This window comes from Ambystoma mexicanum, chromosome 1p (assembly GCF_040938575.1).
Source record: "Ambystoma mexicanum isolate Mex_15411 chromosome 1p, UKY_AmexF1_1, whole genome shotgun sequence".
In the NCBI taxonomy this organism is placed as follows: Eukaryota; Metazoa; Chordata; class Amphibia; order Caudata; family Ambystomatidae; genus Ambystoma; species Ambystoma mexicanum.
The window spans coordinates 587,959,219-587,986,968 of NC_090921.1; the positions used below are offsets into that span (position 1 = coordinate 587,959,219).

Below are 27,750 nucleotides of genomic sequence, written 5' to 3' on the forward strand. Positions count from 1 at the left end.
AGGAATTTGGAAGTCTTGGGATGCAAGAGAAGTCCGTTTAGGAGGTAGAGTGACCAAAATGAATTCATGGGGCAAATAATCTTCAGTCTGAATTTATTCAGGCGGACAGAAGGTGGCATGATGCTGATGATTGTTTTGAGGGAGGGATGTTCATGTCAAATGCTGTTACAGAGGTACGGATAATAGATTGATGCCAAGGAAGCAGTTTAGCCAAAACCAGTTGGTTTTAAGCAGAGGGTAAAACAAAGATAATGGACCTTCCATTTGACAGGGTAGACCTTTTTGGAACATCAAAGATGATGCTCTTGCAGCTATAAAGATATAAACATGTAGAGCTGGAGCTTTTCCAGCATGGCACCCTTCCACTGCTTTTCATGGAGGCATGGGCAGACCTACGCTGGTTAATGCTCTACTCCAGATCTCGCCCATATTAACATATTAACATGTTCCGATACTTCTACCTGAACAAGCCTGACTTTCCATGCATTCACTGCATCCACAGCACCCCGGTGAGAGGAAGGCTTGTCAGTTTTCTGTTGGTTTCGCTGTCCACCGAAATGGAGCAGTGGACTTTGGACATGGTGGCAACAGGTCACACACTGGACATTTTGGGAAGACCTCCTTACATGTCACCATCAAGAAAGCACGTTTCATAAGATCACTTGCAAAACCTAACAGAGGTGCTAGAGCAAGTTGGCCCCAAAGGACCAAAGAGTTCTAGAGTGCACTCAAAACGCGACCTGATAAAAAAAATAACGAAATGTCACACAACTATCTTGGATTTAAAGAGATTACATCGTCAGATGGGTGGATAGCTCATAGATTAAAACATGGTACAATTCTACACTTCACAAGTTTAAAACCTGGCAAGGCAAACGCAGACATTCATCCATCCGAAGTTGACTCTTATAGTACATTACAATGAGTAATAATAACAGCTATTATTACAGCCCTTACAAGCCAGTGGAATTTGATGAGGCAATACACAACAAATTATGATCACTGTGATTATTATTACCAGCATTAATATTAATATTAATATGCAGTTATCTTTATTATTATTATTATTATTATTATACATTACAAGAGGGTCACACTACAGGAGGTGATTCTGGCTATTCAAAAGGGACATTTTCCAGATAGATTATTCTTGGAGGATGCTGACCTCCAACCACTCATTGACAGAAAGCATCAGAAGATGTAGTTCGAGATCCTGGGTCAATATTGAGAAGACTCGGGTGCATGTGTAGCCAAACTTGGATGATGGGTTAATGTATTCATCAAAAAAGGAAGGAGTACATGAATGTGCAGCAAGGTGGCACCTCTTTAGTTTCAGCTGGGGTTTTCTCATCAATCAGCAGAGCTCCAGTCTTGAGCATTCCCATAAAAATGCAATTTATGGGAACATGATTCAGTACTGAAAAAGCTCAAGTCCAATCAATGGAGTAAGCTCTAGTCTGCTTTCTGAGACAAGATGATTGTGTGACAGCCAGGCCACAGAAGATGTTGGGGTTGATATCATCTTGTATCTTCCTGATCCCTTTTTGCACGTTGAACATAATAACTGTCATGCAGAAGTAAGATTGCAATGTCATCAGTTAGAAGGAAATTTAGGACAGCGTCGTCTTAAAGTAAGCGTAATCGTGGTGGGCTCACAAGAAGGAGATGGCATTCCAGGAACTGCTGAATCAAATGAATGCATTTACTGATGCATCAGTGGCAGATCAGTGAGTGCATCTGAATCAAGATCAGGTGTAGGGTGCGTAGTCAGAGGAAGAGACGACCCTGCACATCAACAGGTAGGACTTGTACTTTACTTTATAACATTTATATAGCGCGGCCATGGACCCAAGAGCATGAGGGCGCTACAAGACAAGAACAACACGAAAAACAGATAAAAAGTCAGTGATCAGAGAATCAGTTAAAAACCAGTCGAAGGAATAAAAAGAGACTAATTAAAAAGGTGTGTCTTTAGCTCCTTCTTAAAAATCTCAGGCGATTCAATACCTCTCAACTCAGAGGGGAGAGAGTTCCAGACCTTAGGCCCAATAGCAGAAAAGGCTGAGTTGGCCATCTTCATTGTTCGGCATTCTGGAACAAATAAGAGGTCTTGATTTCTAGATCTTAAAGCTCTTTTATTTGTTCTCACCGAGAGAAGCTATTGTAGATAATCTGGCATATTGTCCTGTCTACATTTTTGGATTATGGTTAGGGTCCTAAACAAAATTCTAGACTCTAAGGGAAGCCAATGGAGAGCACGTCTCTATGCTTGAATTTCATAACAACTCTGACTGTGCCATTTTGGCACACTTGGAGTTTATTCCGATCAGTTTTGTCCAGGCCTATTAGGAGACTTGAGCAATAGTCAATTTTCTACCCTATTATTGTTCTAGCAATAGTCTCTGCATTTTCTTGTGATATGAAGGTTCTTAGATGAGCTAATAGTTTTATATAATAGGCACAAGACGAGACCAGACATGCCCGACATGTTGTTTCATAGACAGTCGCTGATCAAAAGTTACGCCAAGTGTTTTGACTTTTTTAAGTGGGAGGATAGTTTGTTTTCCCAGTTGAAAGCTATCATAGCATGGACCAAGTTTATTCAGTATGTGAGAGGATCCAATAACTAGGAGCTCAGTTTTAGATTTGTTTAGGGCCAACTTGTATGGACCATCCAGGTTTCGATTATGGTAAAAACTTTTTTGATGGCCAGTTCGTCCAGACCATGTGAACTAGATAGCAGGATGACACATTGAGTGTCATCCGCATAGTTGGTAAATATTACATTCTCATGGTCTAACTTAGCAAATAAAGGAGCTGTAAAAATGTTGTAGAAGAAGGAAGAAGTACACGCCCCCTGTGGCACCCCACAGGAGATCGTAATAGATTCAGACTCACCCGTGCCAGAGAACACCTTGCTGTCACGATTATTAAGGACCCATTTAACTGCAAGAGGAGAAAAATGTGCGACCTCGTGTAACCTGGTGGACATAATCGAGTGGTCCACCAGGTTGAATGATTCGGAGAGATCAAGCAACATAAGTAGAGATGCCTCATTTCGATCCATACGGGCCAGTCATTTTGATTTAAGTTCAAGGAGGGCGGTCCCCGTACCAAAGCCGACCCGGAAATCAGACTGGTGATCATTTAAAATGGGATATGTTTTTAAATTATCTGATATCTGTATGTAGGCCAAACGATCAAGAATCTTGAGTAAATCAGCAGTATTAGTGATAGGCCTATAATTATTGGGCAGATCAACTTAGAGGCCTGGTTTTTTTACGATGGGCATTACCAAAACTTTAATGAGATCTTGAGGGACAGTGCCAGATGTTACAGATCCATTAATAAATTTGCAAATTGACGTGATGAGAGTAGGAGAGCATGTTTTAATCAGCATAGCAGTGTGGATGTCATCCTTACATTTGGTAGGCTTAAGTTGTTTAATAATAACTTCCACTTCTTCCTCTGTGATAGGTATAAAATTAAAAACTGGAATCAGCTAGGATCTTTAAAAAGACCAGTCTAGGGACTTATGTTAATTGCATTCTAGTGGACTTGAGCTTCCCAAGCTTTTTTCCCCATTGGTGATGGACAGAGCAGTAAGGATCCAAATGGATACTACAACAACAATACTTAAATTCGCAAACAAGCAAGGATAAGATTGCTGCAGCTATCAAAATAATCACCTGCTCTATGTACATTTTTGCCAAACAGGTGCAGCTGTAAGTCGCCTGTCAACCCCATTAGGCATGTTCTTTAATCAGGGATTTCAAAGTATGCCATGAATGGGACCTGGATCCTTCCCAGCACAGTGGGTATTTCAACAATGGTGTCATGCAGAAGGAGATTTGTTAGTCAATGCAGAAAACAAAAAAGAATAGTACGTTCCCTTCAAGTTCTAAGATTCTCAGTATCCAGAGTAAACTCTTATGATGAAGTGGTCAGGCCTTTTTCTAAAAGCAAGGTTCTTCTGGCAGTGCTAGCATTGGTGACAAAGCCATGGTACACAGATCTTCTACGGCTGTCTCTGTGGAGCCATGTCAATTTGATGAAAAAAATGACTTTGAGGTAATGTCTGCGCTCTTCCTGCTCCTTCCTATGAGGCTAAGATCCTTGGTGTCATCTTTGACTCCACCCTCTCCTTCTAGCCTCATATCTCTGATGTCTCTAAGAAGTCACACTTTAAGCTACGCCTCCTCAGAGGTATTCTGCATGTTCTCACTTTCCCCCAGAAACTCACTGTCTCCAGAGCCCTGTTCCTCTCTAGGCAGGACTATTGCAACAGCCTCTTTCTAAATCTACCTGTCTCTACCCTACGACCTTTACAACTTATCCAGAACAGAACTGTGAGATTTGTCTTTGGCCTCAAGTCCAGGGATCGTATCTCTCCAGCTCTGAAATCTCTTCACTGGCTCCCCGTGGCTGCAAGGATCAAGTTCAAGACACTTTGTATTGTCCACAAGGCTTTCTGGGGCCTGGGACCACACTGCATCCAGCTTTCTCACCCTAAATATCTTCCATCTCGATCTCTCCACTCATCCACCTCCAACTCTCTGAGGGTCAGACGCTTCTCCAAGGAGAGAGTGAGGGGCAGATCTCTTTCCTCGGCTGGGGCCTACCTCTGTCTCAAACTTGAGCAGAACCACCTCCGGTTCCAGAAGCAACTCAAGACCTTCCTATTGGCTTCTGCTTTCTCTCTTCCTCTCCTGCTGATGTCCCTGAGTGCTCCGCGCACTGTTCTCCTGACAACTCACTGAACTCAGGCCCAAGCTCCTGCATGCCCAGTTGTCCTTGCACTACCTCTAGGCCCCTCCAGCACTTAATGGTTTGTATCAGCAACCCTACAGTCCCTTCTCACTGCACTTATGAGCCACCCTCTGGCAGCACTTATTGAGTTACCTGCACTTCTCCGTCCCACTAGCACCTCTCCCCTCCCTCTTCCGCGCACTTGCACGATCTAAATGATACAAGGCCTAGTAAGATCGTTGTTTTGTCCTCCTCCTGTTTCCCCCTCCTTATCTTGTCGCACCTAGGAACACTTGAGTAAAGGCGCTTTATAAATGGCATATCATATATCAAATCAATTTACTTCAAAGTGATTAATTCAACATTTTATTTCAATGTTTTTTAGCCCCCCACCCCATGGATCCCTTCCCATTCACCACTATCCCTATCCCAAATCCCTCCTCGCCCTCTTTTTACCATTTAACTCACAACTACATATATATATATATATATTTTGAAGTAATTCCAAGGAATCACTTGGAAGTAAATCACTTCAGAGTAATTTCCATTGTTGAAACCACAGGATACAGTCTCTGTAGCCTGACTGTCAGTTGCCTCGTCGCCCCCATCTGTTATCTAGTCATCATAGCATCACAACTCAAAATGTCAGCATTTCTATCAGTTTGACAGTGTGGCTCCCGATGTCTAATAGTTTGGCCATCGGAACATGGGTCGTGATTGTTTGCATTTGACGGCTCCAGCAAAAGCCATTTCTACAAGATCAACATAAGCAAAGAAATGGAAGAGATTGTTCAATTGGTTTTTTGTATACAACCCATGGCTCATTCATTGTCAGCATCAACAGGTGAGGACATTTTTGCTAATGTTGGTGAAATCTGGTGGCAACACCCAGAGCAGCAAGTACACTGGGCACCACAGGCAAAGCAGAGTCTACAACAGGTCTGGCGATCAGCACAAGCAGCACAACTCCCACAGCTCTAGACATCTCCTCAACTAATGCAGAGGCCAACAGAGGAGCAGAGACCACAGCAAGTATCATAACTCTGACCAGAAAAGCAGAGACCTCAACAACCACACATGCCACGACTAGCAGAGCTGCTACCATGAATAAAGTAGCAGGTACTGTGCTGAATGCCAGGCTGTGCTGCTAGCAATCCCACTATACATATGCACCATGTGTCGGATCCTTCGAATAGTGCCATTTTTAATTCCAGCCATTCCACATTTCCCAAAGATCCTCCACCCTTTTGTCTCTGCATTTGAATCTGTTCCTACATGGTCTCATTTACCCGTTTCACTCTCGGCTACTACCCTTCACTTTCTTCTGTTGTCTTTGTGCCCTTGGGAGAGGTCATTAAGGCTGTTAATCGCTCACACTATTGAGCTTTAAATGAGGATGGCATTAAGGTGACAATTTTAAAGAATGGCTCAACTCAAAAAGGTACAGAGGATGTGCTTATTTGAGATATGTGACTCTGTGCCGGTCGCCCAATGCACACAACACCCTAATTTAAAACATGGGGCCAGAATCTCAAAACCTTTTTTAACGCAATTCACTTGCTGCAAAAGAAAAAGCAGCCCTATCCACAAAGGGCATCTGCGCACATTCAGATATCCCTTTTCACCTCTCTGTTCATTTGAGCAAATGAGGGTTATTTCTGTGCTATTAAAAGCACATCTGAATTCACAAAAAGGATGCAATTTTAAATGCGTAGAAATGAGGCGCAGGGGCACGCGCAACTCATAACAGGGTCATTTCTGACACTGTCATGCATTTTTCTTTCGGTGGGATGAGCGCGGTTTAAACCACAACTGTCACGCTTGCGTTTCTATCCCTCAAACAGCAATAGAAATGTTTTATTTTGTTTCACATCACACTATGACATGCCCATGAAGGGCTCATCACGGTTAAATGCGCTAAAAGCACCCATGTGGGTGCTAGGAGTCTATAAAATATTGTTGTGTGAGCGCACCAACACTAATATATACAAGGGGGCCCGGCCAGCTCACCCCTCTGGAAATGTGCACCTTAGAGAGAATACAGTGACCTGAGCATTCCTTAATATGCAGCATCTAAAAATAGCATGTCCTCTGGTCTATTTTTAGATGATCCATTTTTGATGTCAGGTAGGGTCTGAAATGACCCTTATATCCATGTACTTTTTTTAAAAGCTCATCCTATTTGTTGACCAGGGTGTCATTTTTGTGTGACAATGCCCCTCCATCACCAGGGTTTGTGCAATCAAATCCAGAGCAGGAATGCAGGATTTAAAACATGTACACATCCGGTTGTGAATGCTGCACTGGTTTTTTCATGGATATGAGGAGATGGTTCTGTTCTTTTGCCGAAGTAAATTACAACATGGTAATTTACAAAATGACTTCGATTTACCCTTAAAAAAAAAATATATATATATATATATATATATATATATATATATATATATATATATATATATATATATATATATTAATGGGAGGTCCCCACGTCCATTTTCATGACCACGCAAATGATGGAGATCCCTATGTGGTCCGCCAGTTGTATGCAGCAGCATAAAGCAGGCGGACTCCACAAGGATCCATTATACATGCTGCCTGCTAGCATGGCAGGCAGCATGTACAATTACAACTAAACCCTGCCCGACGTGCGAGTATGTAGGGCAGGGTTTCATTATAATTGTGAACGACTCTTGCCATTACTCACTTTGCAAGGCGGAGTGCAAAAGTGCAGGGCAAAAGGTGGCGTACACGTGTCTACACTGCATTTTGCGCTGCACTTTTGCACTCCGCCGTTTTGCCGTTGTCCCCCTACCTACATGTATGTCAACACGTAACGGCGCCTCGCTGCCAAATTACTCAATTGAAGAACATGAGCTCCCGGGGTCTTAGGAGGATGGCACCCCTGATAAATAAGGGTGAATTAGGAGGATCGAATGTCAGAAGGTGCCAGATCTCTGGGCCTAAACGATGCTAAGCAGCGTGGGATGTCGGTTTGCTTACACTGCATGCTCCACAGAGAAGTTATGCCGTGTAAAATGAAGCCATTACCTCTTAGGAAATCATAGAATTAAGGGATAAATCATTGTTATTTCTGCAGAATCTGCACCTGCTTAGGAGTTATGGAGTTCACATGACCCTGCTATGGTACATGCCTATGGTACACGCGCACATGCCTTGTAGACATAGAAGTGGAAGTTTAAGCTTCACTAGAATTGTTCATGCAACTAGCTGTAGACAGAGTATATTTTTAATTTCTGTCTGTGTCCTATATTGTGGAAAGTTGTCCTAAACTCAGCAGTAAGAATGTTCCTGTATAATGGGGTCTCAGCTGTATTTAGGGCACAGACTACATCATTATCCCCTCAGATTTCACAGGTCCTTGTATATGCATGGCTGCCATTTCTGGCATCAATTAGTTTCTGGGTGTCTCTGGGAAATGGTAGCTCTTGTTATCACGTGACCAGACAATGTCCTCACCAATAGAAATCTCTTTAATGCAGTGCCAGTAACGGAAGAGATTATTCATCCAAACACTCAGAAGCCAGCGGAGCAACAGCCTGGCGGGAACACCACCACAGCACCACAGACCACAACAACCTCAGCAGCAACTAGTACCATACTCACCACCAAAGGTAAGACCGCCACAGACGGTAACGTCACACTAGGTGCTACCATATGCCATTCTTCACAGAAGATGCCTAAAAATTGGTCACTTTGGGTGTGTTGCCCTAAGTCTTCAGGGTGATTATGTGGTTGGACAATCATGAATGTGTTTTTGTGATTCTGTGCCATTGTTCACGCCACTTTGGTGATGTCGGTGCCTCCTACTGCTTTCTGAAGATGATTCAGGTTGTGGTATGCTATATGGAATGATATCCTCCGCAAGCATCCCTGGGCAAGAATGGCAGTAGGTCTTTGATCTCAGCCGAGGGCCCATGGTGTGATCGATCAGAACTACCCAAAGAGATGAACCACAGGTGGATGAAAGTTCACACAAAAGTCACTTCTTGCCAATGGTGCTAAAGATCAGGCCTGGGGGTATGTCATTTGAATCGCCTGATTTTTGGGATGATTTGGGGCATATTGCCCTTCACCGCAGGGCACTAACATACCCCATTGCTATGTGGGTGCTTGGACAGGATAAACGACATGATGTTCATTGCTATGTGGGTGCTTGCACAGGATAAACGACATGGTGTTCATTGCTATGTGGGTGCTTGCACAGGATAAACGACATGGTGTTCATTGCTATGTGGGTATTGCTATGTGGGTGCTTGCACAGGATAAACGACATGGTGTTCATTGCTATGTGGGTGCTTGCACAGGATAAACGACATGGTGTTCATTGCTATGTGGGTGCTTGCACAGGATAAACGACATGGTGTTCATTGCTATGTGGGTGCTTGCACAGGATAAACGACATGATGTTAAGCCACCTGTGCTTGAAATTTCTAGCATGAGGCCTGCCTTCAATGGAAGTAGACATGGAAATGTTGCTACCATTGACAATATTTCTACCTTGAGATTTTTGGCTCGAAGTTTGACCATGGTATAACTGTGTTTTCCAACAAAGCAGACAGGTGCTGGAAATAGAATTAAAACACGTTTCTACATTTCTGGCTTGCGGCCCATCAGTTTCACAACAAGTATAGTTTTTCCACAGAAGACAGAATCTAAATTATATATTAACTATTATAAATCATATATCAAGAGCTCTGCGTATCCAACCACAGTATTTATTTAAAAAAATTGATAGAAAATAAACCTCCCTCGTGCCTAAGATAGAACACAGCTCATCCACTCAACATTCGTATATCATTCATGGCAAGCACTGACACATTGCAAACTATTTTCATACATAGAGATAAGGTAAAACAGATAATATAGTCAAGTCAAATATCAAAATATGGTCATTTTCTAAGTGGAGTTTTCTTGTGACAGCACAATAGGCGTGTCTATGGTTTTATAATTGTTCATACATAACTTGTGTAACAACTGTACATTTTAGATCTTCTGGTGTTCCAAAAGGCACATCACCAACATGTTTCGACATTCTGGCTATTGCTTTTTTGGCTTCCTCAGGCTCCAACAATTCCGGATGCCGTCCAGAAAGGTTTTCAGTACACCTTAAAATTGTGCTTATCTGTGACCTCAAGTCTTTTGATTACAACATCCTGAAAACTGCCTCAAAAACGTATATAATCGTGTCTTCTGAGATGCTAGGTTAGGATGGAAGGGCATACACAAAAGCTCAAGCTTTAGGGCCGATACCAAGATGCATGGCCCCAGTTTAGTAAGTTCTAGCATGTCTGACCACACATGCATTCTTTCTCTGTGGGTGCAGGGCGGGCGCTCATAAACCCTGTGCATGCAGCAATTAGCAATGCAAACCGTGAAGACAGGGAGAACAGATTCCACGCGCTCCAGGTGCTAAAAAAAAGGGGTGGGCTTTGCAGTAACAGCCCCGAGTGCTTGCCATCCAGGGCGAGGGCTGGTGGCCGCTACCATCGAAGCTGTCACTCACCTTCCTCGGCGATCAACGCTGCCAGGATTGCACACATTAAAAAGTGCAGTTTTGCTTTCTAATCTTTTCAGAAAAAAACACTTCCAAAGGCAATGGGCTGTTGTTTATTTCACATCCCTTTCAGCCAGGCGCTCACATACAGTAGGCAAAAGGGGGACGGACACGTGAAGGAGAGGGCTAGCATCGAGTGGGGGCCGAGAGTACAGCAGGAGGGGGGCAGGGCCTAGCGGAGGGCGAAGTAGGAGTAGGAGAACAGGGGCACTGCCACAGCCCTGTGCAGAGAGAGAGGGGTGCAGAGTGGTACGGAAGTAGAGTAAGAAAACAGATGGAGCGCGTGAGGGGCGGTGCGAGCTGAAGAAAGCCAGAGCAGCATTTCAGCCAGGGGCAAAGAAGGGGCAGCAAGCGGAGAATGATAGGGTCACAGGAGAAGGCACCGCTGTCCCAAGCGGAGGCACGGGAAAGCAGGTGCTGTGGGGCTGGCGTACTGCAGTCATTTGAATCATGGCCTGTCTTCGCGGTCCTGCCCCAAGGCCTCTATAGTACGCGTGGTGTATGTATATGCCATGTAACTATGTACTAATGTAAGGCACCCGACATTGGACCTGCTCGCGTAGCCGCACATGTTCATGAACAGTGTCTTGTCAAAGCTCTCTACAGAGAAAGGTGCCAGCAGGTGAGGGAGAAGGAGGGGCGGGTCCGGGTACTTCCTCACATGGCAGCAATTGCCATCATGAGCACGGTAGTGTCATATCATGGCCAGGTTGCCATATCCCCAACCATGCATTGTTCTTATTCAGCCGGATAGCCCACCTCACCACATGCCAGGCAGTTCCATCATGTGCCTGAGTACCATACATGCATAGCAGACATTGGCATTGATATCATGTGCCCGAGTACTCCAGCCAATAAGGTTTATTTTGTTGCAGCGAGTAGCCAATGCGTGTGCTGTTTACTGGAAATGTGGTTTGTAGAAGTGATTTGTGTAAGAAGCCGCGTAGGTATTGGTGGAAGTAGCACCAGTGTCTCAGTTTGTTTGTAGACGATAGTTGCGGAATAACCTGAAAAAGGGGAAGCCAGAACACTTAACCCACATGTTTGTGGCGCTGCTCATAATGCTAGCAGGATGAGAACAATGCCCGGAGAGCGAGTTATTCAAACTAGGTACCACGAGCTGGGTGCACATCATCTCTTTTGAGAAGTTAAGGCCATAAAGGGGAGCATTTTAAATATGGCATCAAGCGGAGGTCGGTGAGAATTGTGCCCTTTCACCAGGAGAAACAGCAACACATCAGTATCCTAAAAGCAGGGCGAGCTGCTTTCACGCCTCCTGCTCTGCATTGAGGCTCTTCTTCTACACACCCCTCAATCTTCTTAGATTCCAAGCTGATATTCTAGTTTTTGAGTGGTAAAGTCCTACTGAAGTCTACAGGAGGGTGTGCGGCTTGCGGTTATTCTGAACTGCAGTTAGTCTGGACTGAGTGTAGGGTGGGTGACAAATGAGGCTCAGTTCAGAGCTTCAGTGCGATTTGGGAATCACTTGAATTGCCATTTTCCATGGTGGGCATAGTCTTTGCCCTCGCAAGCCGTGGAGGAGGCTATGGTCACTGTCCATGCATGTTATGTTATGGCATTTGGCATTTATATAGTGCTCTAAATATCATTGGTATGACCTCAAAGCGCTTGTGGGTTGAATGACCTCGGGGACCGCTGTCAAAGAAAGTCGAGAGAGTAGGGTGTTATTTGGTGCTTGGGTGCACTCAATATGTGAGCTGCTGATGCGCATACCCGATGGTAGCTGCATCGTAACATTAGTTGTGGTGGTATTGAGAGATCAGTTGTATGTGTGCATTCTGGTGGTTGGTGTCCAAGACTGGATTCTGGCGGCATTAGGCCTGTGTAGGACGCTTACGTGTGCAGCTAGGCCGATTTTCTTCGTGAGGTGTAGCTGCGTTTGATCAGGATGTTGAGGTGTTCATGGAGTATTGTTCCTATGTGAGCAGCTAAGCCGAAATTAATCGGGGTGTAACTGCACTCTATTGTGTGTTTGTGTAGAATATAGAGTGAGCATAGTGATAGGAGAGGTGAGTGTCTGGAGTGGATGTTTTATCCTTACAAGCCCACTGTTCTGGAGTACATTCATGCACTTTGCAATAGCTGCCCTCAGTGGGATATGGGACAGGGGGTAGCTAGGCATGTGCAGTGGAATCACGAAGCCACTAGTTAGAGACTCTATATCTAGTGCCTGCTTGCTACATACTCAGTCACTGGAAGGTCTGGTGGGTTGCTGAGGTTTCTAATTTTTAAATGGCCACCATGAAGTTCCAAACCAATATACCTATGGTGTGTGCACTGCAAGCATTAGTGTAGAGGGACCATCATAACATGTCTGGCCCTCGCAGCCGCACTTGGATCTCATACTAGCCAATACGCCAAATCAATGGCGAGTAGCAGGGAGACTGGGCCCCAAAGCTGGCAATGTAGGATCAAGTAAACATGGCGGAACTTAGGGTCATAGTGGCTGATGCTCTCAGCAAACAAACGATCCACTAAAGAAGTGGACACGGAATGTCTACGTGGGGACAGAGCTAAGCCACTAAATTAGCTTCCCAATGGGCACTCCACACGCCAAGCCATATTCTCTCACCTTAGTCTCCATACACAGCAGGGCATAGAAGAACCTTTTCTTTGGAATTCTCTGCAGTAAGCTCACATCCCAGCCCGGAATGCCTGGAGTAAGTGTGCAAGCAGCCAATCAAAGCAGCAGAGTGCATCCCCTAAAACTGCCCTAATAACAAACCCAAGAAGCAAATGAAGACAAGTGAGAGCAACAAACAACCAAGACACCCCTGGGCAACTTGTCGTGGCAGCAAGACCAATGCTTTGTAGTTTAGTAGAAGAGGGGGAAGGCACAGTAAAAGAGCCAAGACTTGCCTTCAGGAATGCTAGACATGCCTCCGTCCCACTAATGCAATAGTTCGCCTGTCGTTAAGATGGCGCACCCCTGATGCAAACCCTTCTGGGTGAAGTTATGTTAAGCGTTTTTATAATGACCCAATCACCACCATAGTGGTCTAACAGTGCTGTGGCTGGTCCAGAGAGTGGCGTATCGTGCCCCCATCAGAGGCATGTAGGTTTTGGTCTGTGAGGGAATAGAAAAGGGCAGCAGAGATGGGCAAATAAAGAATACAATACATGCACACGAAAGCTGTGTACAGGTAAGAAAGGGAATGAGAAGTAGTGACAGAGATTGTGACAGTGTCCACGTCCGTAGAGTCCGTGTAGAACAATGAAAGCATAAAAGGACACCTGTTTAATGCTCCCGAAAATGAACATACACCAGCGACGCGTGGAGATCTTTGTGATAGTGATTCACTTTGTGAGTGTGTTTTTTCTGCATCATTTGCCCCATCTGCGGGGTCAAAAAAGATATGCACCCATGGTGTAAATTAATCTGTGCCATAGCATAGATTATCATCCCTGCCCAATCAAGAACTATCGGGAACAGTAAGGGTGCAAACGTCCAGCTCCACTTTTCTCTTACAGCTATTCTAGGGGGAGGCCTGACATATGCACTCTCAGTTATTGCCCTCCCTTAATTCCATCTTAAAATAGTGCACACATGTAAACGCAGTTCACTGGCACTCTCTCATCCTCCAAAAACCGCGATCGCCACAAGCACAGCAGTAAAGATGACATGAAGCACGGTGGCACCTACTGCAGTGTGTTCAATAGCGGTGGACAGCAGCACAAGCACAGTACCATCTAAAACAGCTGCAAAGAGCAGTGATCATCATAACTACTGCAATAACAGGAATAGGGACCAGAACAAGCAATGCCATAACAACTGCAGCAGCAATGATTACCACCAGCATTGTAGCACCTATAACGGGCCCAGAGACCACGGGACAGTCTACAGGTCCCACTGCATCTCATACAGCAGGAGAGACAAGCAGTGCTGCATTTACAACAGCTACAGGGGTACCCTCAAATTCTGCAACTCCAGTTACAGGAGCCGAGACCACCACAGCCACTTCAGTGTGAACTACAGCACCAGAGTCCACTGCAGAGCCTACAACTAGGGCATTAACTACCAAAACCACTTAAGTGCCCACAACAGCTGCAGGGGCAACGGTAAGGAATGCACAACCCACAAGCACTACAGTAGATATTACAGAAGTAGAGACTACCCAACCAACCAGGGACTAACTACAGGAACAAAGACTACCAAAGCCGCTGCTGGATCCGCTACAAAAACTACAACTGAATCAGAGACCACAAAAAGCACTGTAGCACATACAACAGCTGTCGAGGAAACCATAATAACAGCAGTGTCTGCAAGAGCTGCAGAGGTCTCTACATTAGCTGCAAAACCTACAGCAGTAGCAGAGACCACAACAACTGCTGAATCTCCAACTACAGGAACAGAGACCACTCATCTATTGCATCACCTACAACTGGACCATAAAGCACCAGAAACATAGCAACATCAATAAAAGCAGCAGAGACCACTACAAGTGCAACGGCTGTCACAGGTTTCCCCCCTTCTCACCTGTCTGTGTTGTTTATTAGAGTTCTTCGATGGAGTCTTCTTGCGCACAGTGCGGGTCTTGTATAACCCTGTGCGTATGTCCTCGGGTTGCAGCATGCGTTCAGCGTCCCGATTCCTGGATCGTTCAAAATGTCCGGGAAGTCCTGGAAACATTAAAGCGTGTACTCGGGAAGTGAGTACACGGAGATCTGGGATGCAAGTGAGGACAAAAAGGTAAGGAATGAATGAGGAGGAAGTAATAGGGGGCCCAGGAACCAGGAATCAAAGAGTTAGCAAGAGCGAACTACGGCAGCACATGTCTAGCCACTGCAAGCAGTAGCGTTGAGACACGCAGGGCCGCGGGGCGTGTTTGCTTTATAGAATGTGATGTGTCCGACACGGAATCTGGTAAACAGCGTTCCGTGTTTGACGGCCATGTTGGGAGTGCTGCTGAGTGCAAGCCCCTATGTGTCAGGGACCAGGAAGGCCAGAAGGGATGCGTCCGATGGTTCATGACAACGGCAGCAACTACAGAACAGCAACAGAGCCGACTACAGAACCAATGACAACAAAAGAGAATACTACATCCACTACAACCGGATTGTTGGCAATAAAAAGCAATGCAGTACTTACCACAGCTACAGGGACAACCATGAGATCTGGATCATCTACAACACCGGCTGAGAGCTTCAAAACCACTGCAACACCTATAACAGATCCCACCACGACCACAGTAGCACCAGCTACTGTAACAGAGACCTATATGTGTCCACTGCATACACTGCAGCACATACAACTGGAACAGAGACTTCCAGAAGCAACACAGAGACCTTCAAAAGCACCACAAAACCCATAGAAGTAACATGGATGACCACAACCGCTGCAGCACCAATTACAGGAACAGGGACCACTGCATCCACCGCAGTACCCACAAATGAGACAGAGACCACCAGAAGCACTACAGGAAAATCTTCAACAGTCACAGAAACCTCCACAAGCATGGCCAATCCTAAAAGAGGGGCACACACCACCATAACTATGGCACCGCCAACTGCAGGCTCATAGAATACTACATTCTCTGCTTTACCTACAGCAGGAACGGAAACACCACAAACAATACAAAATCAATTGATGCAGAGCTCTCCACAGGCAATGTAGCACCTACAACTGCTGCAGGGGCAACCAAAAGGATTGCATTATCTGCAACAGCTGCAGAGACTTCCACACGTGCTGCACCACATATGACAGTAGGAGAGACCACTACAATCACAGTAACACCAACAATAGGATCCAGGATCACTGAGTCGACTGCACCACCTACAACTGACCTAGAGACCATGAGAAGTATAGCAGCATCCGCACCAGCACCAGAGACCATTACAGCTCCCTATGCATTAGAAACAGTTTCAGAGACAACCAAACGCATTTCTGCATCTAAACAGCTACTAGAGGCTCTGCAAATTGTGCAACTTCAATAACGGGAGCTGAGACCACATGGCCACTTCAGCACCAACTACAGTAACAGATACCTCGGAATCCACTGCATCAACTGCAGCACAAACAATTGGAACTGAGACCACTGGAAGTAGTGCAGCAACTACAACAGAAGCAGAGATCACAAAGATCACTGCACAATCTATGACAGTCACAGAGCACGGCAATTGCTATAACAGTAACAGAGGTGACCACAACCACAGCAGCACCAACAACAGGAATGGGGACCGCTGCATCTACCGCTGTGTCCACAAGGGAGCCAGACCCCAGCATAAGCACTGCATCATCTACAACAGTTCCAGCGACCACTACAGAATCCTCTGTATCAACAACAGTTGCAGGGACAACCAAAATCACAGCAGCACCTGCAACAGCTGCAAAGACAACCAACAGGACGGCATTGTCTACTCAAGCTCGGGAGACCTCTACAAGTGCTGCACCACATACACTAGTAACAGAGATCACCACAACCGCTGCAAAAGCAACAATAGGCACCAGGACCACTGCATCTACTTCTCCACCTACAAATGGCACAGAGACCACTGCAGCATCTACTACAACCCCAGAGACCACTAAAGGTCCCTTTGCATTGAAAACAGCTGCAGAGACAACCATAAGCACTGCTGAATCGACAACAGCTGCAGTGGCAACCAATGTGATGTCATTATCTACAACAGCTGAAGCTACCTCCACAAGTGCTGCACCACATATAACAGTGGCAAAGACCATCCCCATCACTGCAAAACCTACAACAGAACCCAGGACCACTGCATCTATTGCACCACCTACAACTGCCTCAGAGACCAGTATAAAAACTGCAGCAACTTCAACAACACCAGAGACCAGCAAACATTCCTCTGCATCTAAAACAGTTGCAGAGACAACCAACAGCACATCTGCATCTACAACAGCTACTGGAGGCTCTGCAAATTCTGCAACTCCAATAACGGGAGCTGAGACCACCATAGCCACTTCAGAAGCAACTACAGTAACAGAGTCCTCTGTATCCACTGCATCAACTGCAGCACCTACAATTGGAACTGACACCACCAGAAGCAATGCAGCAAATCCAACAGCTGCAGAGGTCATCAATAGAACTGCCCAATCTACAACAGTGACAGATACCATCAAAGTACTATAACTCCTATAACTGTAACATAGTCCACCACAACCATGGAAGCACCAACTACATGAATGGGGACCACTGACTTCACCACAGTACCCACACAGGGGCCAGAGACCAGCAGAAGCACTGCAGCTCCCTGTGCATCAGCAACAGTTGCAGTGACAACCAAAAGCACTGCTGCATCTACAACAGCCACAAGGAACTTCCCAAAATCTGCAGCTTCAATGACAGGAGCTGGGACCATCACAGCCACTTCAGCATCACCTACAGGAAAGGAGATCTCTGAATCCACTGCAGCACATACAACTGCAACTGAGACCACCAGCACCACTGCATCAATCACAACATCTTCAGAGGCCATCAAGAGCCCTTCACAGTCTACCACATTCACAGTGACCTTCAGAAGCGCTGCAATCACTATAACGATAACAGAGATTACCACAACCACTGCAAGAGCACCTACAAGAAGATGGACCACTGCATCTACTACACCACTCACAACTGGTCCAGAGACCACCAAAAACAAAGAAGCACCTACAATTGCTGCAGTGACAACCAAAAGGACTGCATTATATACACCAGATGCACAGACTGCCACCAGCGTTACACCACATATACCAGTAACAGAGCCTGCCACCACCACTGCAACACCAACAACAGGAACCAGGACCACTGCATCTACTGCCCCACCTACATCTGATGCATAGAACACCAGAAGCACTGCAGCATCTACTACACTCCAGAAAATCACTACAAATTCCTCTGCACCTAAAACAGTTGCAGCGATAGCCACAAGCCCTGCTGAATCTACAACAGCTACTGGAGGCTATGCAAATTCTGCAACTCCAATAATGGCACCAACTACAGTAACAGAGACCTCCATATCCACTGCATTAACTGCAGCACATACAATTGGAACTGAGACCACCAGAGGCAGTGCAGCAACTACAACAGTGGCAGAGATCACCAAGAGCACTGCACAATCTACAGCAGTCACAGATAACATCACAAACACCACAACTCCTATAACAGTACAGAAATCCCCACAACCACTGCAGCACCTGCAATGCCTATAATAGGGGCAGAGACTAAAACAGCATCTGCAGCATCAATCACAGGAGCAGCATCTGCAAAAGAAACAGTTGCCACCACAAACAGTACAACATCTACACAAGGATCAATGGTCTCCACGAGCATGTCAGTGCCTATCACTGAAGCAGAGATCAGCACAATTACTGTAGCATATACCACAACAGTGGAGACCACCGCAACCAATACAGCACCTCGGTCAGAGGCTACCATAACCCGTGTAGCACGACCCAAAGGAGAAGAGATCACCACAAGTAGTGCACATCCACCTATAACATTCAAAACAACCACAGGCGTTTCAGCACCTTCCATAGCAACAGAGACCACCAGAAGCACAGCAAAACCTTTCACAGCAGCAGCTGCCACTAAAGGCACTGCAGGGTCCATCACAGCAGCAGTGACTACCACAATCACTGGAGCACTTGCCACACTTACAAAGTCCAACAGTGCCTCATCCTTCATGAGTACAATGGCTGATACAGTGTTTTGCTAGGCTTTTCATAAGTCTGTAAAGGATTCCTCCAGGTTCAACTGGATTGTCTATGATGTATGTTTCACCTGTTAACTGTTATTAACTTATTATTTCAATTCCCTTGCTCTTATTGCTTTCCCTTTATCCTCATTTCATTCTCACCCATCTTCTGCATGTTCTCACTCACCTATCTCAATGACTTGACAAATGCTCTCACCATTTCTCCCCTTACTTGCCCTTCTATACTGTTTCCTTCCCTTTGGTTCTTCTCCTGATTTTTGTCTTGTGTCTGTCTTCAGGCAGATCAGTGGTTCAGTGCACTAATGCATCCAATACAGGGATATTTGTAATACCTCATGGGTTGGGTGGATAGATCACATTAATGTGCTTTCCTCTGAGATGAGAGCAGCCTCCTGGCAGGGCTGTCTTAACCTCCTAAAAAAGCTGACCATACTTGTCCAGCAAACTATCGCCCGATTTGTATAACTTCTTCACTGGGAAAACGCATTGAAATGCTGGCAATCTCTGAGCTTACCTTCTACACTGAATATGTTGACTGCGTCCATGACCAGTATTGGTTCAGATCAGCCAGAGGCATGGAAACTGCTCCCCTGAACACCTTTGAAGATCTGCTCTCTAAACTTGATTCCCTCTCTCCCTCTGTCCTCATCCTCCCTGCACTTTCCTCTGCTTTTGACACTGTCAATCATGCCACCCAGATCAACAGACTCTGTGGGAACCTGGGCATCATGGATCAGTCCCTGGCGTGGCTGACCTCCTTCCTCCTTGAACGTCCCTTCCAGATCCAACTTGGGTCCTTTGTCTCCACCATCTATCTCTCCATATGTGGTGTCCCTCTGGGCTCTGTCACTCACCCTGGCTCTTCAATGTCTATCTGGCCCCCTTGGCCCACGTAATCTCAATCTTCTCCTCTAACTTTCAGTATTATGCAGATGACACCCCACTCTCTTTCAGGCTCCCGTCAGCCTCCTCTCCACACTCGCTCATTCATGACTATCTATCCGCGATTCAGGATTGGCGCACCTCCAATGGTCTTGGCCTTAATCCCAGTAAGACGGAGATCCTTCTCATTTGGGTCCCTGCTCCTGCTTTACCTCTATGACTCTGGCTGCCCTCCTTGGGCTCTCTACTCTCACCTTCCTGTGAGTCAAAATACCTTGGCATCATCTTCGACTCCACCCTCTCCTTCTCTCCTTCCAGCTGCACCTCCTCAGAGGTATTCTACCATTCCTCACTTTCCCCCAGATGCTCACTGTCGCAAGAGCCCCTGTACTCTCCAGGCTGGACTACTGCAACATCCTCTTTCTCAGTCTGTCTACCTCTACTCTTCGCCCCCTTCAACTAATCGAAAACAGGACTGCAAGAGTTATCCTTGGCCTCAAGCCCAGGGACAGTATCTCTACAGCCCTAAAACCTCTCCACTGGCTCCCAGTGGCAGAAAGGATCAAGTGCAAGACCCTCTGCATCGTCCACAAGTCTTTCTGGGGCCTGCACTACACCCAACACTCTCTTCTGAAAAACCTTCCTTCTAGAGCCCTTCGCTCAGCTACATCCCACTCTCTGAGGGTCAGATGCTTCTCTAGGCAGAGAGTTGGGAGTAGATCTCTCTCCTCTGCAGGTGGCTCTATCTGGAACAGCTTCCCTGTCCATCTCAGACTTGAGTTGGACCCCCTGAAGTTCTGGAAGCAGCTCAAGACCCTCCTTTTCTCCTCTGCTTTCATTCTCGCTCCCTTGCTAACTTACCTGTCGGCTGTGCTGACTGGTTGCTTGGTTTCCCTCAGAGTCTCACTGGCTACCAGGCTCCTCCACGACCAGTCTTCCCTGCACTGCCTCCTGGCATACAGCACACTTGGGGACTGTAGCTGTAACTCCTACAGCCCCCCTGCACTTAACTAGAGTCGTGCTGCATTGGCTGCACTTACTCAGAGCCAAGCTGCCCTGTTTGCACTTCCCCCCTACCTCTCCCTTGCACTTTCCCCTCTACTCTCCCTTGCACTCTTTGTCGCTCTTGCACAATCCGAATGACACAAGGCCTAGTAGGGATTGTTTGTCTTGTCCTCCTTATGTCTTCCCTCCCTTGTCTTGGGGAGGAAGTATAGCTAAGGGGCAACGCGTATCTCTTGGAAGCAAGGTCTTCCGCCTCATGGAAAGGGGCGGATGCAGTGTCTCATCCAATGAGGTCATGACATCTCCCAGGTAGTTGTTTCCTCCCGTGTGATCCTCCCTCATATAGCCGCCCCAGGGTCAGGATCAGGATCAGGTATCGGCTGCCGTCTCATGGCCACATGGGAGGAGTTTCCCGCCGAGGAATCCGTGATGACTCAATTGGATTCATCACACTGTGCAAAGGTCTCCTTAGCCAAATGTAGCAGAAAGGGTTGACGCTTTAAGTCATGTTCTGCTTCACCCTCCTGTGCATTTTATTTCACCAGTGCCAACCACAGGAAGACAGGCAGACATGGCCAGGCAGTTGTGTTTTCGTACCCATTATGGCTAAACAATGGTATTACTGCAAATTATTGCAGACCAACATTGCGAATCCGAAAATTCGGAATTATTTTGAGCCCCATTTCACTGCATATATATGTGGGGGGATGAGTTAAATTGATAATAAATGTGGGGGTTAATGGGTCTCTGGGGGATCACATGCAGTGAAGTATAGTAAAAGAAAAGAAAATCAGTATTTTTGGATTCACAGTTTTTTTTCTCGATATTTTCATATAGATCCTAAAAGGCAGATTGGTTTTTCTGTGGCATTTATATGGAATGCCTTCGAACCATGATGCCCTATTTCTGTGGCCTATTGGAAGGGGCCACAGCTGGATGGTTGGGGCATGTGATATATCAATGAACCATCAGTCTTTGCAATGCTTTCTCAGTCATGGCTGCCATCTTGGCTCACCTTATCTCAGGATGTCTCTGACAAATCATAACTGCCTCTTTTTATTGCATATTTAACCAAATCTCCTCAGTAATACAACTGTGTTTTTTGCAGTGCCAATAACCGAGGAGATTATCAATCCCGTCACTGAGAAGCCTGCTGAACAACTTCCACAGGGGAATACCACCACAACTCAACATACCTCAACTACCACAACCTTGGCTGCTACCAGCACTACAGCGACCACTAAAGGTAGGACCCTGGGCTGCACAGCACCCCAAATGCCATTGGTGCTCCATCATCTATTCTTAAGGGAAGAACTCAGGGGAATGCTGGGAGTGATGAGATTTGGGGGATGTAAAGGTTACCCTTTGAGCTTCGCCCACACCTGAAAGGTTAACCAGGTTACTCACCGTAGTGACCACCTTACTCCTAGTCCATAGCCCCCTTTCCTCCATACTTATGGGACAGTCCTCCGTCCTGTGGGACGGGACCGGAGCACTTTGTAAAAACATCAAAATTGTGCAAACATTTTAGTCCTTCCTCTCTTTTACGCGGGGTAGCGCACGCGGCTGTAACCCCGCCCATCTTAGCTCCACCCCGCGCATCGCCTATCAGTCCTTTTCTATTGCCAGATCAGAGACTTTTAAGCAACAATAGAGGAACCTTATTAGAGGGGACGGCGGGCGGGCGTATGGAGGAAAGGGGACTATGGACTAGGAGTAAGGGGGTCGCTATGGTGAGTAACCTGGATATACTCCTACATCCCGTCCCCTTTCCTCCATACTTATGGGAGATTCCCAAGCACTCCTCACAGGAACTAAGGGTGGATGGAAAACCTCTTATTGAAAAAGGTTCTTCAGCACAGCCTGGCCAAACTGAGCGTCAGATCTGGAGCTCAGGTCTAGACAATGTTAACAAAAAGCCGATGGGGAGGCCCATGTAGCCGCTTTTGTGATGGTCTCACAGGGGACATATTTCTGAAAGGCAACTGCAGCTGCCTTACCCCGCACCAGGTGTGCATGAATTCCTTTAGGAGGCTGCAGACCTTGGACAGTGTAAGACTCCGTAATACAGGCAGCGATCCATCTGGAGATAGTCAACTTAGAGGCCTGTCTACCTTGTGGATTACCAAAGGTCACCAATATTTGAGAAGAGCTCCTAAATTCAGATGATCTGCCCAGATAGAACTTAAGAGCCCTTCTAACATCCAAACAATGCAGAACCCTTTCCGCTTCTGAAGCTGGGTTTGGAAAGAAGACCGGCAGGGAGATTGACTGATTCAGATGGAAATCAGAGACCACCTTTGGCAGGAAAGAAGGATTTGTCCGTAGGGCCACCTTATCCTTGTGGAAAACCAAGAAGGGATGCTCCACCGACAGAGCTTGGAGCTCACTCACACGCCTTGCTGAAGTAACAGCAACCAAAAAAGACACCTTCCACGAAAGGTGCTTAAAGTCCACCGTTCGAACGGTTTATGGCACAATGGAATAAGGACCACATTCAAATCCCACGTTGGGTGTGGCTTGCGAACCGGGGGATAAAGACGCGTCAAACCCGCAAAGTGCCTCCTAATCACTGGATTTGACAGTGAATAAGAGCACTGGTCTGTGGATAGGTAGGCCCCTACTGCCGAAAGATAAGTTCTGCATGACAGAACATGAATGCCCGATTCTGCTAGGTGAGACACGAAGAACAGCACCGTGTCAATCGTAGCCATCCTGGGGTCCAGCTGTTTGGCTAAGCACCAGTGACCGAACCGAAGCCACTTGCTCTTATACTGAGACCTCGTCGAGGGCTTCCTGGCTGCCTGAATTATTCGCATGTTATCAGCAGACAGGTTGAGATGCTCTAAAGACCTGAACTCAGGCACCATGCCGCCAAGCTGAATGATTGTGGGGAGTGGTGCCACAGCTGTTGAACACTCTGGTGAAGCAGATCGGGACTCACTGGTAGCCTGATCGGTGCACACACCAACAGGTGCTGAAGTTCTGAGAACCAGAACTTGGCCGGCCACCACAGGGCTATGAGCAGAAGAGAACAGTTCACCGTGTTCCTCAGCTTGCAAATCGTCCGATGAATCAGAGGCAGAGGCGGGAAAGCATAGGCTCTCATGTTGTGCCAAGGAATCTCGAGAGCATCCCCCAGAGAGGAGGCTCCCTGACCATTTCTGGAGACATAGAGAGGAAGTTTCTTGTTTGCCGATGTTGCAAAGAGGTCCACTTCCGGAGTGACCCAACACACGAATATCCGTGAGAGGATCTCCGCTTTCAATTCCCACTCGTAGCTGACCATTGTCCGCCGACTGAGGGCATCTGCCGTGACGTTCAGCTGGCCTGGGATGTGTACTGCTACCAGCCAGACACCATGACAAACCGCCCACTCCCAAATCTGGCTGGTCAGATCCACAAGAGGAGGAGACTTGGTGCCCCCCCTGCTTGTTGATGTAATACATTGACACGACATTGTCTGTGCGGATACGGACCACTTTGTTGGCAATGACCGGCCTGAAGACCTTGAGCACTAGGAAAATCGCCAGAAGCTCCAGATGATTTATGTAAAGGAGCTTGTCCTGGGGCGACCAAAGGTCCGAGACCTAAAGAAGATTCAACGTCGCACCCCACCCCAGAAGGGAGGAGTCCGTTGTGACCGTCACCATCGGGGTGGGGTCTTGAAAACCCGCACCCACCGACAGGTTGCTGTGAGACGACCACCACACCAGGTCCTCTATCAAGGAAGCCGGAATCAATATCATCTTGGAGTCCGGATCCACAGCCTGACGCCAAGAGCTCCGAAGAGCCATTTGAGTCCACCTCATCTTGAGTTGAGCAAGAGGAAGAGCCAATACGCAGGAGGCCATGAGGTCCAGAAGCCTCTGGAACCACCAGGCCGACATGCTCTCCTACTGCGCAAACATCTGACACGTGGCCAACAGATGCGCCATTCTGTCTCCGGTCAGGTATACTCTGCAGTCGATCATGTTCCAGCAAAAACCCAGGAAAATCAAGTCCTGAGAGACCATCATGGAAGATTTCCACCAGTTCACCGACAGCCCAAGGTGGAACAGGAGCTGGAGGAGAGACTGAAGATTGCACGCGGCTTTCAGCGGGCAAGGGCTGCGCAACAGCCAATCGTCCAAACACGGATACACATGGATACCCTGCAGACGAAGATAAGCTGCAATCACCGATATCATCTTCATAAAGACACGCAGTGCCGAGCTGAGGCCAAAGGTAAGCACTCAGAACTGGAAATGCTCCTCTCCCACAGAGACACACAGGTATCTCCGGTGTGGATTACAGGTCAGAATATGCATATACACATCCTGAAGGTCCACCACACTGAGCCAATTACCCATCTGTAAAGAGGACTTTATCTGACCAGGCGTGATCATCTTGAATTTCTCTTGGGGTAGGAAAAGATTGAACCAGGAAAGGTCTAGAATGGTGCACAGGCCAGCCTGGTTGGATTTGGGCACCGTAAACAGTCGGGAGTAGAAGCCCTCCCCTCGTTCCCCTAGGGGAATGGGTTCCACTGCTCTGAGATCCAGTAACTTCTGGATCTCGGCCATGAGGGAGGGCGACCCTGACAGCTGGAAAGGAGGATTGATGGGTTGTGTAGGGGGAAGGGGCAAGCGGAAGCCCGCCCGAGCAACTGACAAGACCCACCGGTCCTCGGTGATAGTCTGCCACGCCTCCCAATGAGACGCAATGCGTCCTCCCACCGGGGTCTCGTGCAAGTGCAGAGAAACCTCATTTGTCTGGTTTCTCGGTGGTGGCACCACCTGAACCTGAGGAGGAACCTGAGGAGGTTGCTGCCTCCGGCGGGAATTTCCCAAAGGGGTATCGACTCTGCAGGATTTTCGGTCTAGAAAACCCCTGAAGCCAGAGGAGGGCCAGGGTTGTGACAACGTTCTCTGTGTCCTAAAAGGTGGTTTCACCAGGACAGACAAGGACTTGGCGGTCTGGGTGCTATCCTTCCTTTTGGTCAGCTCCACATCCGTTGTGGAATGAAAAAGCTCCTTGCCGTCAAACGGCAGGTCCAAAACCTTATCCTGCACCTCCTTAGAGAACTTGGTGGCGTGCAGCCAAGCCTGACGAGAAGTATCCACTCCAAGCATAAGGCACCGGGCCGAAGTGTCGACATGATGAGCCGCAGCCTCCAGCAGATCCTGAGCCAGGACTCTGGCATTTTACAAACCCGCCTTGAAGTCCTCAAGCTTTTCAGCAGAGATGAACTCCTCAAACTCCGACAGACCTTTCCACATTTTCATATTCGCCCACGCTAATACCAGTCCTGCATTGGCCTGATGCAATTGCAGGGCCGAGTTAGCAAACATTTTCCTCACAAGGGAGTCAAGAAGCATATACTCTTTGCCCAGGACCTGTGTAGCCATCGTAGAAGAGGATGCAGCAGGTCTGGACTGCAAAGTGGCCGCAGCCACCACCGTGGAGGAGGGGGGTGGACATGACGCTAAGGCCACCTCTTCTGAGGAATGAAGCCTGTAGCGCGCGTCAATTTTCTTATTGACGAACAGTCCGGAGTGTGGTCTCTCCCAGACCCTATGGACCTCAGCCAAAACGTCCTTCTGCAAGAACAAGCCGGTACGCTCCGAAGGAGACAAGGTCAATGCCCCCGAAAGCACGCCCTCCTGCGGAGCGGGTGCCTCGGGTACTGGAACATTCAACAGACACATCATGTCCAGCACCCGGTCATGAAAGACTTTGATAGAGCCGGGCTGATCTTCGCTGTCCTGATTGCCCTGCATGTCATCCGACAGGTCCGGATCAGGCTGAACCACATTGGGCACCCCAATGACCTTGTCCAGTGGGTAAATGGAGTCAAGGGTGGAAGAGTAGGAGCAGGCCCCCAGGCAAAGGCGGCGTCGACAGAACCACCGATATGCATATCTCCCTAAACAATCCCCTAAGGTACTCCTTCATGGGATCGGAACGCATACGTTTTTGAAACTTGCCGAAAAAGGCGTCCTCCGCCGTCGACTTTGGAGCGGCCAGAGGAGGCCTCTCATGAGGACGGGAATTCCAAGGGCGCAGGGGAGAGGGTTGCCAAGAAGGCCCATCCCCAGAGGTGTCCACATAAATCAAGGGTGCCGATGCCGCAGGCAGCGAGACATTGTGCAGAAGGGGCATCCGGGTGTTCCAGTCATAAACTGGACGAAACGAATGTGCAAAAGGAAGCCGATATTCACCTATGGAACCAACCCCTACACCTAAGGCTGATGGCGTAGTTGTAAGGGATGCATCCAAAATGGCCTCCGTGGTCTTGGCGGAAATGGGCGCCATTTTGTCGGCACCTGAAGAGAACTACGACACGTGTGGAAGTGAGGCAGGGGTCCCCACAGGTGGGTCAGGGTCTTCATTTTAGCCTTAACACAAGGAACCTCGGCCGAGCCAGTACTGTGTGGCCTAGGATGTTTTTGTGGCATGCTAATAGCCAAACTAGCCTTCGCAGGAAGGACCTTGGCACTGCTAGTAAAGGAGGAATTACAGTTCTAAACCTCACTCCTTGCCCCCTCAACAGACCTGGGGTCACCGCAAGAGCGGGAACCATGAGGAACACCTTCCACCGACAAGGCCTTAACAGGCCTCTCAGAACTCTTGGTCACCTTAGCCTCTAAACGAGGGACCGTAGACCAGAGTCCGGTAGAAGCCTCTTCACGCCGGGCCTCGAGCTTCCGTTCGGTATCAACAAGCCCACCCGAGGCCTCGGGCGCACCCCGGTACAATTGAGGAAAGCTCCAATCAAGGAGGCCTTGGAGCGAGCTCCAGTACCCCACGACTCAGTAGAACTAGGCCTACAAACAGCCCCCACAGGTGGGGCCTCGGATTGTGTCACCAGGCCCCTC

The 27,750-nt window shown here is 47.4% G+C and overlaps 1 protein-coding gene across 1 annotated transcript in view; it reads left to right on the forward strand.

The window, feature by feature from the left end:
- LOC138497794 (mucin-3B-like) overlaps positions 1–27,750 on the forward strand; it is a 261,045-nt gene that overhangs the window by 117,448 nt on the left and 115,847 nt on the right. Inside the window, exons 3-4 of the mRNA XM_069621499.1 lie at positions 8,250–8,381; positions 21,999–22,136. Coding sequence (XP_069477600.1) covers positions 8,250–8,381; positions 21,999–22,136 — 270 coding nt within the window. The remainder of the gene's footprint in view (positions 1–8,249; positions 8,382–21,998; positions 22,137–27,750) is intronic.